The sequence below is a fragment of the Anser brachyrhynchus genome (assembly GCF_964034855.1).
Source record: "Anser brachyrhynchus genome assembly, chromosome: 7".
Classification (NCBI taxonomy): Eukaryota; Metazoa; Chordata; class Aves; order Anseriformes; family Anatidae; genus Anser; species Anser brachyrhynchus.
In genome coordinates this window covers 21,708,547-21,724,893 of record NC_137701.1, presented here as the reverse complement: position 1 = coordinate 21,724,893, position 16,347 = coordinate 21,708,547, and the positions used below count along the sequence as shown (strand labels likewise).

General features: G+C 40.6%; 1 protein-coding gene across 7 annotated transcripts in view; it reads left to right on the top strand.

Annotated features, from left to right (window-relative positions):
* CERS6 (ceramide synthase 6) overlaps positions 1-16,347 on the top strand; it is a 124,278-nt gene that overhangs the window by 79,509 nt on the left and 28,422 nt on the right. For all 7 annotated transcript variants that reach the window (XM_080600995.1, XM_080600992.1, XM_080600993.1 and 4 more), the window contains 3 exons: positions 6,110-6,160; positions 8,231-8,323; positions 14,684-14,812. In XM_080600995.1, the coding sequence (XP_080457121.1) occupies positions 6,110-6,160; positions 8,231-8,323; positions 14,684-14,812 (273 nt within the window). The remainder of the gene's footprint in view (positions 1-6,109; positions 6,161-8,230; positions 8,324-14,683; positions 14,813-16,347) is intronic.

The following is a 16,347-nucleotide window of genomic DNA, read 5'->3' as shown; positions in this document are numbered from 1 at the left end:
CAGCTAACAGCCCCTGTGTGGACAGAAACACAGACCAGTTCTCCTGGTCTCCTGTTTTTTTTGCGTGGCTAGCAGAGTATCCAAGCTATGCCGCTATATGTGAGTGTTTTACCCCAGGGGGCCTAGTTAAACATAGATTTTAATTTCATTTTGCTTCTCTAAAGACGAAGTAACAACAGAGTATTTTCTCAGCATTTCTTGGCTATTTTTTAGTTGAAGAAGTGCTTGGAGTACATTCAGAGAGCTAATAAAGATAGGCTTAATGACTAAAGGACGGGTTACAACTCAATGCATTTTGCTTATTTTAGTAATAATAAATCAATGCACAGTTTATAAATTTTATTAGCAAGGAAGAGCTTCTCATTATTTTCCTTTATTGTTTTTCCTTTGCAACAGCCTGTGCCTGTTCAGCTGTGATTTGTTTTACAACAATTAATATCTGGGAGTTTTTCTGTAGCTTAAAAAAACCAGCGGTGTATTGGTTTGTCCATTACACGCAGAAGCATGTGTTTTCATTGGTATATATTTTTGTTAAGAGAGGAAGGCTGCAGTAGTCCACACTTATACTGATCGCCATTAGGCCAAGAAAGAAGATGGGGAAGGGAACCAGGGACCACTGTGAGGCTGGAGTAGGAGAGATGCACTTAGTGAAAAGTCTCTCGGTCTGACCATAAGAGGGTGGAGTCACTTCTGCACCGCGGAAGTACCGTAGTGCCTCTGGGGTGGGAAACTACAGAAGGATGCTTTGTGAGCTGCCACGGTGACCTGGCTTTCTCTCTAATGTCAACAGCCATTCAGTTTACCATGCCAAGAGGATGCAGGTGTTATAGAGAGGGGACAAAAAAAAAAAAAGCAATTCAAGTAAATCCCCTCTAAGTGAGTACTTATTCAACCAAGTGATGTGCTGGAAGAATGCCTATTAATATACTGAATAAGGAAAAAGTGCTAGATTTTTTTAACCTTAATTGGAAAAAAAGTGAACAGTGAGATACTATTTAATTTAAGCATGAAGAAGATTAAATGCAAAACATAAAAAAACAAAACACGGAACTGTTAATTATGAGTAACTGTTCTTCTGCTGATGTTCTGGAAGGTGCTGTTCACTAAAAGCATGAAATTTTCAGTTCCTGGATAATAAAAAAGAGGTGGAAGTCTTAAATACTTTTATGCCTTGCAGTCAACAGAAAAATTATAGTCTCCTCCTTCCCTGCTGTTACAATTGCACTCCCACACAGATAAGCTGTAAAGCTTGGACTATGGTGGGGTGTCCATCCCCTTGAGCAGGAGATAGTGTTCTGCCTGCGGTGAGAGCACACAGCTGCTCTTGAGGAACAGAGGAAAGGACATGCGTGTATGAGATGACAAACCTTTAGGTCTAGGGTTAAGAACAAACTAGCACAGCATTTTCAGGGCTCAGTTAACAAATGCTGACCAAGAGGAAATGTTCTGGCCTCAGCTGTACTACTTGTTTCCATGAAGAACAAGAACCTGCTCTAACTTGATGAAAGTAGAGGTACAAGTGCCATAAGATATCTATCAGCCAAAAACTAGTGAGGTGCGTAGAAATTTGCCAAACGTATTTGTTCCCTTGACTTTAATTGATGCTAAAAGCACTATTTTCTGTTGCACTTTATAATGCTTATAACAGTCAGAGTTAAAATTATGTAAAAAATTATGTAAAGCTGCATCCAGATATATTAACCAAGCCAGATAAAATCTTGGCCTTTTGAGAATGTAGAGTAACATGTGCGGTGGATGTTCAGGATTTCTGGTGGTTTTGTTTTTATAGGGCCAATTTTCAATTAACCTATAAGGTTTCAAAAGTAACCCAGGTTTCAAAAGTGACTTAAATTCTTGTTCAGAGAATGTCTCGTTTTTGTTTCAAATGCGGTTTTGGGTATGAATAGGCTTTCGAGAAATGTGGGGATTCTGTGGAGATTTTCCTGGATTTTTGCATGCTGTATTCTCATAAAAACAGCTGGCCCACTGTGTTTATTCATCTGCTGGAAAAGCCAGAAGATTTTTCTTACTTATCTGGGAATTTAGGGAGAACTCCTTTGGGTGTTACAGCGTGCCCATATGGCCAGGGGTAAATCAGGTGCATAACAGCTGTCTAATGCTCAGACTGCGAGGGCAGAAGCTGCTCTGTAGAGAGCTGGGGGTTGCTGTCACCGGGCTTAAGGATGTGCCTCTGGAAGTGTTTCCTCACCAAGTTCCTCGTTTCAAGTTTATGGACTGCAAGAAGAAAAATGAATGCCAGCAACACTAATCATTTTTTGCACATCTTTTATTTATCTATAAGCTCATACTTCCACGGGTGAGCATGAATTCTTGCGCAAAGCAACACCAGTACACGTGGTACAACCTGTGGTTTTGGGTTTCTAATCGTGCTCGGTACAAGTACAGGTAGCTCACTGAGTGACAGAGCAACTTGCAATGAGATGAACTTTAGCTGCACAAAAGCAGTCGTTCTTAAAAAAAAAAAAAAAAAAGTGTGACCTCCAGATAGTTATATTTATGTTTAAAAATACAAGCTGCTTGTGTAAAAGGCACGTGCATTTCACTTTCACCCTTGACATGCCTGATACCACCACCCCCCCACACCCCCCCACCCCCGATGGCTGGCTGGCCAATGGTGTGGGGAAGTACAGGCTGAAGACACGTAGGGCTCCTTTCCCTCTGCTAGAGAATCCAGCCCCTGGCCTTTGCGTGTTTCCTGTACTTGGTGGGTTCTGCTGGGCACATGTGGACGAGGGAGGCATTTTTGTGGTCATTTTTATTACTGTGTGATGAACTAGAATCTAGCTTGTTATTTGAAAATACTTCATCAGGTACATTTATTGTCTCTCTGATAACACACACACAGAAATACCTTTCAGCCAAATCAGCTGTCTAAGGAGCAGATCACAAATGGAAGGGGGTTTATTATGCTCCTTTTTTTTCCCATTTACTATCAAAACTGACCCATCACATACAAGATGCTAGCAGCACTTTGAGCAAGACACACAGACTTTGGGGCATGTGAGAGCCAGGACCCAACGAGAAGCTTTCTCTAAAGATAAGTGAATAGGCCAGGGCATGCAAGGCAACCCGAGGCTTCTGCCTAGCATGCAGGCATCTGAGATCATTTGTTCATTTTTTTCCAAATCCTCAGTCATTCCCTTGTCTCGAGAGAGTTTTGTTTTTTTCTGAAAGGGTTCTTTACAATTGCTCTCTTTAATCACAGTGTTAGAGAGAGGTTTGATGGAGCTTTTGACAGATATTTCTATAAGGAAAGTAAAAGAAAGGAGTTTTTTTCCTTGATGCTGTGAATGACGGCAGATTCAACAGCTGTTTGTCATCCTTCACTGTCATTGATACTGCACTGATCAGATACTTTACTGAAGTGTGGTAAAGCTTACGTCTCCATCTGAACTCCTTTGTTATGTAAGGGAGGATTTCAGCACTGTGGGGCTGGTGCTTTGTGCCTGACATTATTGGTACTGAAGTTTTTAGTATTGTTTCCAGCTTCAGGATGCCTTTTTGTTATCAGGTTCCTTGCATTTCACCTCCTCCCCAGGCGTTACACTTCCATTTTACTTCTTGTTCTCAATATTTGGGTATTCAGTAGGTAGTGGAAACAGTAGCATGCTTCTTTTGTTCATCAAGAAAGGGTCTGTTGCAGAGCCAAGCCAGTGACCTTTTCTCCCAGTCTGTTGTGGGACTTCCCAGGAAGAGCTGGGCTCTGCCCAGCAGTGAACTTGTCTGGTGCAAGGAGGTTCATGGGTTTGTCGTATGAGCACACACAGGGCTCAGCTGAGCCCCGAGCGTGCCTGCATTAACTCCTTTCTTGATAGTTTGCCCACGTCTAGGTGTTCCACTGCAGTTCAGGATTCTCTCCTTCCAGCCGCAGCCTGCCCAGAGTATCCCTCAGCTGTGGGGGTCGCTAAGGGAGGCGCCTCGCTGTTCCAGCTGGAACCACGTCTTCATGGAGAAGTGAGCTTCAGTCTAGGGCTGCATTGATTGTGGAGGTGGGATGGGGAGGTTGTGCTTAAACCAAGTGCTCTTTCTTTACCTCTTCACTCCAGGGCAACTGCAACCAAAGTCCAGTGCTACTACAGCAGTTAGGGTCGACTCTGAGAAGCTGAGGCAAGTCAAACGGAGGGGAGACAGGGAAGGGAAGAGGGGTGGGAAAGTGGTGTAGATGCCCCACAGTCTTAGCCTTCGCTGCCTGCCTCTTGCCCTCCTAGCATCCCTTAGGTTTCCAAACAGCAACTTGGAAGCATTTTGCTGGAGGTGGCAGCGTGGCTGGCTGAGCCTTCTGTGGCTCAGAAGCAGCAGATTTTCTGCACTGTATTGGTCTCTGAGACTTAATAATAATGCATGGAGTGCATTGTTTCTCAATTTGTGGTATCCTTTCTGGCTTTGCGGTAAAGTCTTTCCGGGTTCTTCCAGTGAGGCTTATTTTATTTAGTATTCAGTGTTTTAATTGAATGTAGATCTCTTGTATCTGCAGCTCCTATAGCACACATCTCTCATAAGAAGCCTTAATACATCATAATATTTGACAGAGAAAAATGTGCATTTTTTGCTAGCACCTGTAATTTAGATAGCAAAATAATTGGGTAGGAAGCATCTCTTAGCTCTAGCTGAATCTGATATGAAAGACAGTTACAGCTTTTCAAACCTGGCTAAAACTATGAATTATCCTACAATATTTGGATGGCTCTAATTTAGGCAGCTGTCAGACAAAAATTCTGTATATTAGAAACAATTATAGAGAGGCTGTGTCTGTTTCCAAAGACCTTTTTTGTTGTGGGAAATGAAAGGAACTCACCACAGTAACTACCATGGAGATGTTTGAATCAATGAATTGGTTGCTGTTCCAAGCAGAGAGATGGAGAGATTTCAGTGGACTTTTACTATTCTTACAGCCTCCTTGTGAGAGGCACATCAGAAACTCTAGGAGGTCTGTTACTTGTAAATGTTGCTCAGGTTATTGTAACAAGTATCCCTTTACATTTGAGGAGCAACAGGGGTGTAGGTGTGTAAGTTTTATTTTGTTTTATTAAGTGAAGGATGCATTCAAAAAACTAGGAAGAGCCTTTAATAGTCATCTTACATCACTGTTAACCCACAAAGGCCCTTTGGACATTGTGTAAGACAAATCATAATTAGAACCGAAGTATCAGTTGGGAATTGGGCTATAACTCTGACTGCCATTTGTACTATCTTTTAATATGGCACAAATGCTTCCTATTTATAAAGACTGTACTAGCGTGATTCTCAGCTTGGGACTTTAGGCTCCAGAACAACAGCCTGCTTAGTGTTCGTTTTATTTGGTTTGATGCTCCTCACATACTGTGTTTTACATGTGTGTGTTGTTAGGCTTTGCCTGAGCTGGACTGCTCCACCTGATGGTGAAAACAAGAAAATGCTTTCTTCCACACACGGGACTCATTTGAGAAAATGATTTTAGTGGAAGCACGTAGTGCTGTAAGGGTATGCGTGTCTTAATCCAGGGAACCTTCTAACAATGTTCTGCCACCTTTATACATGCATGTAGGGAAGCTAAGGTTATGTAAAGGAGTTGCACAAATATCTTGAATCCACAGCTTTCTTTCATGTTTCTGAGATACCCAGTGGGTGGGTACTTGTGCTGTAGATGTGTGTTTCTCAGTGCAGATGCCTGCAGAGCCTGAGATGCAGCTGTGCTTTGCAAGACATGCATAGCGAAAAGGAGTTGCTCCTGCTCGTGCCTAAAAAGGGAAGTGTGGCTGCTTGGTTACTGCTGGTTTGGCCATTCTCTTATTGCCCATTGTGGACATATTTAACAGTTGAAGATGTTGGGTAGAAGAGTTTGCCCATATGTTGTTTTCTACCTTGAGCCTATTCAGTTGCACAGAAAATGAAGATAAAACTAAAGAACTCTGAAAGAAAAAACTGCTTACAGGAACAGATTTAAAAGGCTCTGCTATCTTTTGTGGCATTGAAAAGGAAATAATCATGTAAGTCTTTTGGAAGCAGGAAAAAAAAAAACAGGACATGTAACTGAGCTGCATGTCTCCCGGTTTTTTATTGTGTCCAGAATGTTATGTACAGAATGTTTATTTTTTTCTTTCTCTTTCAGACACCGTGGCTTTGGAATACCAGACAGTGCTGGAATGGGTACCCATATCAGGTAAAAGTTACAGTGCTGCCTAAAATCAGAAATGGCATCTCTGCAGTGCTCTGTTTGTACTATGGTGCAGCTTTATGTCAATATGTTAGCATGAACAGGCCACGTGGTGTTTCAGAACATTGTTAGATGCTCCCTGTCTTGTTTGTGTTCAAGATGGGAAATATGAATATAACTATCACACCTGTTTTGATATGAAGCACATGATCTGAAAACAGATCTGGGAAATCTAACTGTGAAAGCAGACATCTGCCACAGTGGAGGAATGGCCATTTTTTTACAAAGTTTTGAGGATGCTGAAAGTTTTAGCAAAGCCAGAGATTCAGCAGATTGAGAAAAGTCATTCAGAAAGTGAGTTACAACTCTTAGAGGGTGGTAATTATACCTGCTATATCTAAAATCATGCTACAAGTTGACAGGGTCCAACAGAAATTATGTAATAAAAAACATTATTAAAATCATTGTTGCAGAGACAAAATCTACTGAGTGCTGATCAGGATTATGTACTGGTTTTTCAGTTTGACTCTTATTTTTCTTAACTAGGTAAAACTTCTAATCTCTTGTTTGTTACAGTCCCTTTGTAATTTATTCAGCACAACATTGCAGAAATACAGCTGGACTTGCAATAGATACAGTCAATCATTTGGGCAACAACCTATCCATAAGTGCAGAACAGCCCTATTGAATTAAGTCTATAGGGAACTGAAACCTAGTATTTTGACTAAGTTAAACACACACTGTTGATCTTTTCATGGAGGGAAAGCCACACTTCCCCCCGTTGTCATTGTATATGGGTATAGAAGTTCTAAAGTTATTGTTAGTAAAGCAGCTGACTATCTTAATTGTTTTACTAGAGATTTTCCCTGGTGAGTTGTCTTGCAATAATGAATTTAATAGTTGCAGCTCGTTACTACCATTGCTAGCTCATGTTCTTGTCCCTTTTTTATTACACCTAATTAAAAGCTTACTGACTGTATCACTAAATCAGAAAAGGATCGTATTGGCCCAGGCAATAGCTTTAAAAGACTGATTTTGAGCGTATACATTTTCATAAAGTATAAGCATATGTCTATATTTAAATAACCCATAGGCAACATTCAGTGGGCACCTAAAGACTGTTTTTCAGCTAAAAAGAATCAGTCTACAAAAGGGAGTGGGAATAAAAGAGGCAACTGAAATGCCTCTTGCTGACTGAAATGACTCTTGCCCTGCTTGGGTGTTTGGTTGGGCCAGTGAAGACTGTTCTAGAGATGGTTCCTCTAATCCCTTGAGAGGTGTCCTCAGAAGCTTCTCCTGTGCTAGGGCCCCTCTCTGTCACTGTGGTGGAAGATATGACTAGCAGAAAATCATGAGGAAATTAGAGTAACTCCTAGGACTGTCTCCTAGGCTGAGGGCTAAACACCCTATGCATGCCACCAGCTACCTCCTTTGAAGTTACCCCAGGTTGGTTTCGGTTGTGAAAAATTTCTTTCTTGTTGTTTTTACTTCTTTTGCTTTTAAATGTGTATTTAGTGATGTTTATCAAGCAAGATGCCTGGCTAAATTTATTTATTTTCTTCTTCACAAATGTTAACATGTTCCTAGAAAATGGTTACAATCTTTAAAGGGAGGCTTTAATACCAGAAAGAGTTAAACCTGTTTAAAACTCACATTTTTAACACGTGCAGATGATGTTATATGCTGGTATCATATTTCTCTAATCCGCTGTAGTATTGTTTCTTTTGCTGTGCTTTACACACACATTAATGATGTACAGCAAGATGTTTCAAGTAATCTTTCAAAACAGAGGTATGAGTGGGCAGAATTTAGTTTGTTCTAGGTTCCTTTTGGATATCATAATTTTTTGGTATTACAATACTGTAAAGGTTTGTCAAGAGGGTAGATTGGGAAGCTTTTTTTTTTTTTCCAGAACCATCAAAGTTCAAAAGAGGCAACCATCATCATTTTTCTTGCATAGGATGCTTATGTATAATTGAGTAATCCCTTGATGATTGCACATCTGCCCTATAGACCTCAGATACCTGTAATATCAGTTAGACCCTCTGTTAACCTTTTCTCATCTCCATCTTCCAGCCGCTGATGCCCGACCTTCATTTTTACTACATTGTTGAATTGTCATTCTACTGGTCCTTAATGTTTTCTCAATTCATTGACATCAAAAGAAAGGTAAGAACAGCAAGACTAAAAACACTGAAGGCTTTAAACACATATCTTTCTTGACCTGAAGAATATCTGTATTACCTGTGCAGTGGAACTTGCAGATAGTTGTCACTGAGAAACTGGTGTTGGAAGTGCCTGTTTCATTCTGTTCCTTGTTACTATGATGTGTAGGTTTTTTTTTCTGCATACGGGAAAAAGAGCCTGGTGTAACCAAATATTCAAAGGGAAACGGCATCAGCCGAAAAGATCTCCTGCTCTTAAACAGTGACTTGAATGAAATTGATCACATAGATGTATTATTTCTACTAAGAGTTAAATGATGATATATCAATGATGGAGCAAGGCTACCTCATAAATTCATAACATCTTTTTGGTAAGGTCTATGAAGGCTTTGAATTTATTCTACGCAGGCAGGGAAAAAAAAGGGATACATTTAATATTAAACACGGATGCTACACGTAACCTTTGGTTATCAACCAAACCTCTGCAGCAATGCTACAGAATTGTTGAAGTTATCACTGCAGAAATGTGCTGTGTCTAATCAATCCCCCTGCATTCATATTCAGCTCTCTGCTCTGAGCCATTGGCTGTATTTTTGTTCTTTGTTCTTCAGGGGGAGGAAAATTGAACAGCATTGCATTTGCAACATTACATCTTTAAATAATATTTAATTGATTCCTGACCTGAGCAGCACCTAGGTATAGTGAAGTACAATTCTGAAAAGGTCCATTGTGACAGTCAGTAACACCTTTCTTCTTTGATAAGTCTCCTGGGAAAATGCAATAGCTATTTCCCTTGTGACTTGGAGAGTTTGTTCCCATTGGTGAGCTGAGCACAGAGATAAAGCCTGATCCTGTCCATATATAGGTGCAAACAATCTTTTGCAAGTCTGTCTCTCTGTTATATATAAATGACTTTTATATATATATATATTTATACACACAAATACATATGACTACTGAGAAGGTTTCTCAGCAGCCTACTGTGGAAATAGAAGGGGAGATGGAGGTGGGGAAGTGGATTGCTAACAGCTAAATAACACTCCTGTCACAGATTTGCAGCGCTTGACCCCAGAGCACCAAGTCAAAGCAGCATCCCATACATCTGCGGTGTCTGAGCATGAAGTGTCCCACAGAGCGGGAGCACAGTATCTGTAGTGCAGTGATAGCAAGTCAAAAGCCTTTCATTATAAGCACCCTGCAGGAGACAGTGGATTGAGATGCCATATATGTAAATAGAATATGAGATCACCAACCAGTTTGCACTGTGGAGGCAGTTCTTTTCGTATTTTAAACAAAATTGATAACTAGGAAGGTCAGACTGGAGAAATGTGGCCATGTGCTGGTGTCAGACAGTAAAACTGCTGTGTCCAGGGGCAAAAATGCAAGCTGTCAAGGAAACCCATGAGTTGAAAAATGTTAATGCTGGCAGCTTACAGTAGTTGACAAACAGTAGTAGCACACACTCCTGGGCAATGGCAGCCGTCAGCCGGAACACAGCACAACGCCAGAATGTCCTCTCTGACAAGACAGCTCAGGATGTAGAAGGATATCAGACAGACAATGTATCAGGCTAGTGGGAACACAGATGGTGCTAGGAAAACATGAGATGAGCCTCAACGCCCAGATCTCTCACATCAGACACTCAGGAGCCCAAAATACATGGGTATGTATACCAACAAGGAAAAGCTAAAAGTGTTACAAGTTCTCAACCTGTCAAATAAGGCAAGGGCAAGAAGCGTAATATTGGCCCAAGACTGATGCACTTGGAAGATTTTGAGACCTGAAATGTCACAACAGATTGGCCCTGAAGGCCATGTTCCTAAGCTACTCTACGTGTTGCGAGACCCTCACTTCACTAGTCCAGCAAGTAAAGGTGCCAACTGAGTTAACGCTTCATAGCCTGCAGGAGGTATGAGCTTGACAGAGACACCAGCTCTTGCAGCACCATCATAGTTCTCTTTTAAAGAGCAGGTTTAGTTTTAGTTTGAAAAGTGTGGAAACTTCTTAACGTACTCAGTATACGATATGAGATAGAGAGCTGGAAGAAGCAGGATATTTGCCAGCTATTATCAGACATTATGGCAATACTTCATGACAGTTTATGCAGAGCAGATTAACAGTTCTCAGCCCTAGAAACCTGTTGATATTTTCTTGTTACTGTGAGAGGAATACTTTTATCTAAGTTGTGGTTATCATTTTAGATACTTTTAAATTCAACAGGGACTGTCTTGTAGTCTGGGAGGATCAAAAGTGCCCTGGCAGCCTTGTGCACTGCGGGAATTCAGCCAACTGCTTTTATGCAGCTGGCTTTCTCAAGGCAAGGTGCTGTAGGTCTTCTCAGAAAGTGCTAGTGATCAGCACTGCCGTAACTCCAGCACTGGTCTTTTACTTTGTGCAGCTCAAGAGAAGTGCTACTTCTTGTTTTCAAAGTCTTTTATTCTTCCCTAACAACAAATTCATGACTTTAAAATGACTTCCAATTGGTTTATCTTTATTCATTTATTTATCTTTATTCAGATTTTATAAATTCCACCAGATTATCTCTGTCTGGCTGAAGAGATACGAGCAAAATTTTAAGACTTTTGCCCATACCTGCTATTGGCATTAAGTTAAAGCAGTGAACTGAGTAGATTAACTTTTACAGTTTCATAATGGAGTGTTATTTGCTTCATAAACATCTACTCTGTTGCTGTAATGATGTTCTACCGTTAAGAGTTTCCATCCATTTTCAAAAATCACAATCTAATATCTTTCTTTTTTTATTATTATTTATTATTATTATATCTTCTCTCTCCAGCTTCCCATACTCCTTTCTGTAAAACACAGAGAAAGATAATTGGATTGGTGAACTGTTTTACTCTCGCAAGCCCCTGATAAGTTTTAAAAGCAGTGAGGCTTATTTAACATGCTTTCTGAATACCTGAAGTATTGCTTGCTACAAATACATTTGAACAGTGTATTTAAGGGAATTTATAAAACTTCTACCTCAGTCAGTGTTTTAACAGGTTAATAGAAGATCTAGACCTTTTTGTTCATTCACACCTTTTAGTTCCAAACATTTGGCAATTCCTAGAGCTTCTGTGTTTTACTTTTTTAAAAAAATGACTCTGCACTCATCCCCCAAAGTAAAATAATCTGTAGCTGCTAATTTTCTTGAATATTCCGTTTTGGTTCTAGAAAACATATGCTATATTTTTCTGGATCCTAGATCTTTCTTCAGACTCAGTTAAAAAAAAAAATAGGAGTCAGGGCTGATTTATTTGTTTCAGAGGAAAGAAATGTAGACTGTGTACATTTTGCAGACTTCACAAGAATTGTAATGGTTAAAACCTTTAGCTGATCATATTCTCTTTCTTTGTTGACATAGCCCATTTCCAAGAGCTGGCTTGACCAACAATGTTTTGCCCTTTAGTGGCCTTTATGTGCCATAGTCATTGTGACATGTTAAGCTAACCTGAGTAATAGAAACCTTGTTTCTGGAGGGTTTGTGTCAAACTTGAGACCCATGGGGATTTCCATTGTCTGCACTGTATTCTTTCCACTGATGGTGTCAGGAGCAGGGTCTTTCTCCCATTAGCCACATATTTTCATGACATGTACAGGCACATGCCATCTTTAAGAAGTTACAGCTGGAGGCTATAATTGTGCTGTAAATAAAGGCATCTTGTGCAAACATGCATGCAGTTCAAAATATATTTTAAAAGGAAAAAAGAAACCATTCTTGTACAGCTACTCATCTACTGTGTATGGATGAAAGTGCTTGAGTGAGCTGGGAACACGAGTACCTCTTGACATTATGGAGACTTGCAACATCAGTTTCTCTGTATTCATTACCTTTATGTGTAATTAAAATCTAACACATAGCATCTCCAAGTATAGTAATAATTACTGACATGAAGAAATGGCACAAATGGGAAAGGACGGACCAGAGCAACAAGAGTATTCTTATTAGTGTCACACTGCCACTTTCTTCTAACAGTTTTCAGTAGGTCAGTCCAGCACCTCTGTTTCAGAGCTGGCAGGGTCAGACAGCTGTCTCTTTTAAGAAACATTATCAGGGAAGGAGTTCCCTGGACAGTGTTTCTGTAAGTAGTCTCATGCAGAAGTGCAGAAGACTGCTGCCCAAGAGCATTAGGTCTGCTTAGAAATAATCCATATTGTCAGGAAAACCTTGAAGAGTTCCCAAGAGGGACTAGAAATGTAGTGTTTGCATAACATGAATGTGGCATCTATAAAAACAGAGGAGAATTTCTGCTTGGCTTCCTTGCTCATTTGGACTGCTAACGTGCAAATGTAATTGCAATTAGCAGGAAAATAAAGAACAGTGCCATAGCATTTGCAGCTGAAGCAGGTAAAGTGCTAGGCTGCAGTATGGCCATATGGGAATGCTAGCACCTTACTTCTACTCCTGGGGAAAAGGGTAGGTGCTTTCTTGTTCTGATTATGGCAAGGTCAAGTGATCCCTACGTGGGGATTTCTGGTTACTGAAATGACTAAGATATCATGTCCCCACTCCCCCTTAAGACCCTCAAAAAGAGAAAAACAGCCTATATTTTTCCTTTTATTCATTCTGCTTTAAGAAAATGGATTTAAAGCAATGGCTTGAGATGCCTGGTGAATGTATATGATTATGCTTCAGACTGCTGGAGACCAAATAATCTGGCTGAGAAATGTTGGATGTATATCAAACTAGGATACAATTTTATGCTTTTAGTCTGGTTGTGGGTTTGTTTGTTTTTTCATCTTTGTGTTGGAAATACTGGCAGTGCCCATTGATGAGTAGTTGTAGAAAAGAGGAGCTTTGTAGCACTTGATAGCTACTCAACTCCTGGGAGGAGGTCCTTTCCCTACAAGGGTAGTGTGTCGGCTCCAGCTGCAGGTTTTTTGCACAGCTTCCAGGTGTGCAATGCAGCGCAGGCGAGTGCTGGTACTGGAAGTACAAGTGGCACAGCATTCCCTTAACACAGAGGTGCCTGCTCCATTCCCAGGGAGAGGCAGCATGCTGCTAGTTACTCTTCCCAGCACTGGAGAGAGAGAGCAGTGGGCAGCTGTAGCTACAGCTGTCCCTGTGTTAGTGGGAGCTCACCAGCACTTTCCCTGCAGAGCCTCAGACCTTTCCTCCCTTTGCAAGCCAGGTTCTGCCTCTCTAAAGGCTGCACATCACAGCTTCAGCTTCTCTGCTTTGAGCCACTCAGCTGGAGACAGCTCAGCAGGACTGGCACACAACAGCTGCCACAAAGCCAAACGCTGCCTCCTGAAATGCTTGGTGAAAAAGAGCTTGCCTGGAGGAGCTGTTTCTCATGGCTTCCTGGATCTGTTCCCTCAGACAGCCCTGCATGAGGGCCACTGCTGAGAGCTGCTCTGCTAGGTGGGCACCTGATGCTTGGAGGAACTCCCCAGTCAAATGATGTCTGGTGACCTTTTCTTTAGGGTTTTGATACTACATTCTCACAGCTGTTTTTTGTTTGTTTGTTTTCTTTTTTCTTTTTTAAACTGATTTGGTGCCTTACAGAGAAGAATCTCATCCCTTTAGGTTCTGTTCTCCCAGTAATCAGCCTGGGAGCTTAGGCCAGGCAGACTGGTCCTTTCCTCTGCTTTGCCTGCTCCTCAGCATGTGTCTGGGAATTTTATGGTCCAAGAGTTTTACTGTTCCCACTTTTTTTCAATAGTAACAGTTACTTTCTGACCAAATAACTCTGTGAGTTACTGGTTTTAAGACCAGTGAATCTGCATCATTTGGAAGGCAGTAGCTTAGATCCGAGTAGGAGGAGCTGCACCAGCTAATTTAAAGACTTTTCTGACACCGATACTGTGTGAAGACAAAGCAGCTTCCGTAAAAACACACAAGTGAAAAACTGGAACTGGGATTCTCAGCTGTGAAACTGCTCAGTTGTGCTTGGCAGGTGACTGTCAACAGCTCTTACCATGGTGGAAATATGTTTCTTGTATCTCTGTAGCTATTTGAACTCTTGTGAATGATGCATTATTTTGCAGGCTGCATGTTGATTGGTGTATAAGAAATACGGTGTAATTTATTTTTAAGTACATGAGGCTTTTCAATGTAACTTCAGTCATAAAAGGTTCATTTGGTTAAATTACTATGAACTGAGAAGTGTAGGAATTTCCTAGCTTTCAATAATCTTTTTGCCTTTTGTTAACATGCAATGACCACTTTATTCAGTCTAAGTGAAATATATGTATTAAGTAGCAGGATCTTTCTGTAACATAACCATAATGCTGGGTTTAAAAATATCCATCCATTTTTGTATAAGAATATTGAATTTCACTATTTGGTTCACTGTTGTTTTTTGTTTTGTTTTTTGTTTTTTGGTTTTTTTTTGTTTTCTGCTTCTTGCTGCTCCAGGATTTTGGCATCATGTTTACACATCACATTGTAACAGTCACCTTGATAACCTTCTCATACGTAACCAATTTGACACGAGTGGGAACCTTGACCTTATGTCTCCATGATGCGGCCGATGTTGTCCTAGAGGTGAGAAAATACATGTGTCATCAGTGTCTCTACATGGTATTCACTATTCTGAGAGCTCACTTGTCAGTGGCTGGAATCTATTTGCTATGCAGAACAACTATTCCCTCAGCAAAGAGGCCAGTTCAAGAAGGTAGTGGTGATTAATATAGCACATTTCCTTGCTAAAATATATTACAGTTGTAGCAGTGCATGTTTGTGATTTCAGGCTGGTTTATCCCTTGGTAAGTTGCTTGTATAGAGCAGAGTCTGGTAACGCATTACTTGCCATGGAAGGTTACACATAGATTTTAAATATCACATGGTAAAGTCAAAAGTTAAAGATTGTGAAATCTGAAAAGTGATGGCTGTGTGGGATGGAAGCTTCTGTTTCTTGACCACTCTGAAGTGATGGGTTGAGGGAGAATCTTGTCTTTCAAAGAATCAAGGTGTCATTATTTGATTCTGCTGTGCTTTGCTGAGCAGAAGGCATTGGCCAACTTCTTGGCTGGTCTGTGCAAAGGCAATGAGCTCAGTGCTGGTCCTGAGAATTTTCCAGGTTCCTGTGCCTCTTCATCTAGATGCCAGTATGAAGCAGCTTGCTTTGGAGAAGAGGGGATGATTGATACTCTTTTAAGTCAAGATGGTCTCTAACTTCTGTAGTGGCAATTTAGAGATTTTCTCATCCTGTATATGTATCCATTTTTAGACTACTCTGAGTAATGCTAGGATTGCTCTGTGAACTCTCCAGCAGGATCAATTAATAACTGTTTTGTCTACAAGTATTTTTCAAGTAGTTTCAAGGATCCTGTTACGCAACAACGCAGCCTCACTGTATGATTCACCTATCTCAGAATCAAAATCCTGCTATTTTGATTTGATTATGCTGCAACTGTTTTTATTTTTTAATTTGCTCTTAATGTAGAAGTCACATGACTGCCTGAGGCAGAAGGTAACATAGAATATGTATTTCTGTGGTTAGAAATAATTACATCTTTACATTTTTTTTCTGTTTTAGTAACAGATCTGTGTATATCCATTCTGCTGCCTGTGAATTCCCCCAAACTTTATTCATTCCTCTTTTCTTGCCACCAGAAGGACATACTTGACCTTGCTCATTTCAGATCAGACTGGTGCTTGTGGAACTAGAAAACTACCATAGGGTAGCTGTAGTAGGCTAGCTAAAACCTTAGCTTGAGCACACTGAGATATACATTTTTGATCAATTCCTCTGTTCATTCACTGCCCAAGACAAAGAGAAATTGCTATTCTCACATGGTTTGAAAACATTCAGCAAATACATTTCCCCATGAGACATAGTCTTTAGTGGTCTTCCTAGTCAATTTGTTCAGTCTGTTTTACCTGGAAATACTAAAGTCACTTATAAAGAACAAGAATCACAACCCCAGGGAAGCATTTACTAAGAGAGCCATTATGACTCACTCAACAGACTTTCTTCTGCCAGGGCAGTGGGTCACAGCCCCAGTGCTGTAGGAGAGAAGATGGACTCGTATGCTCTGGGACATTAGTGATGGAAAGTCAATGCAGAGGAAGAAAAA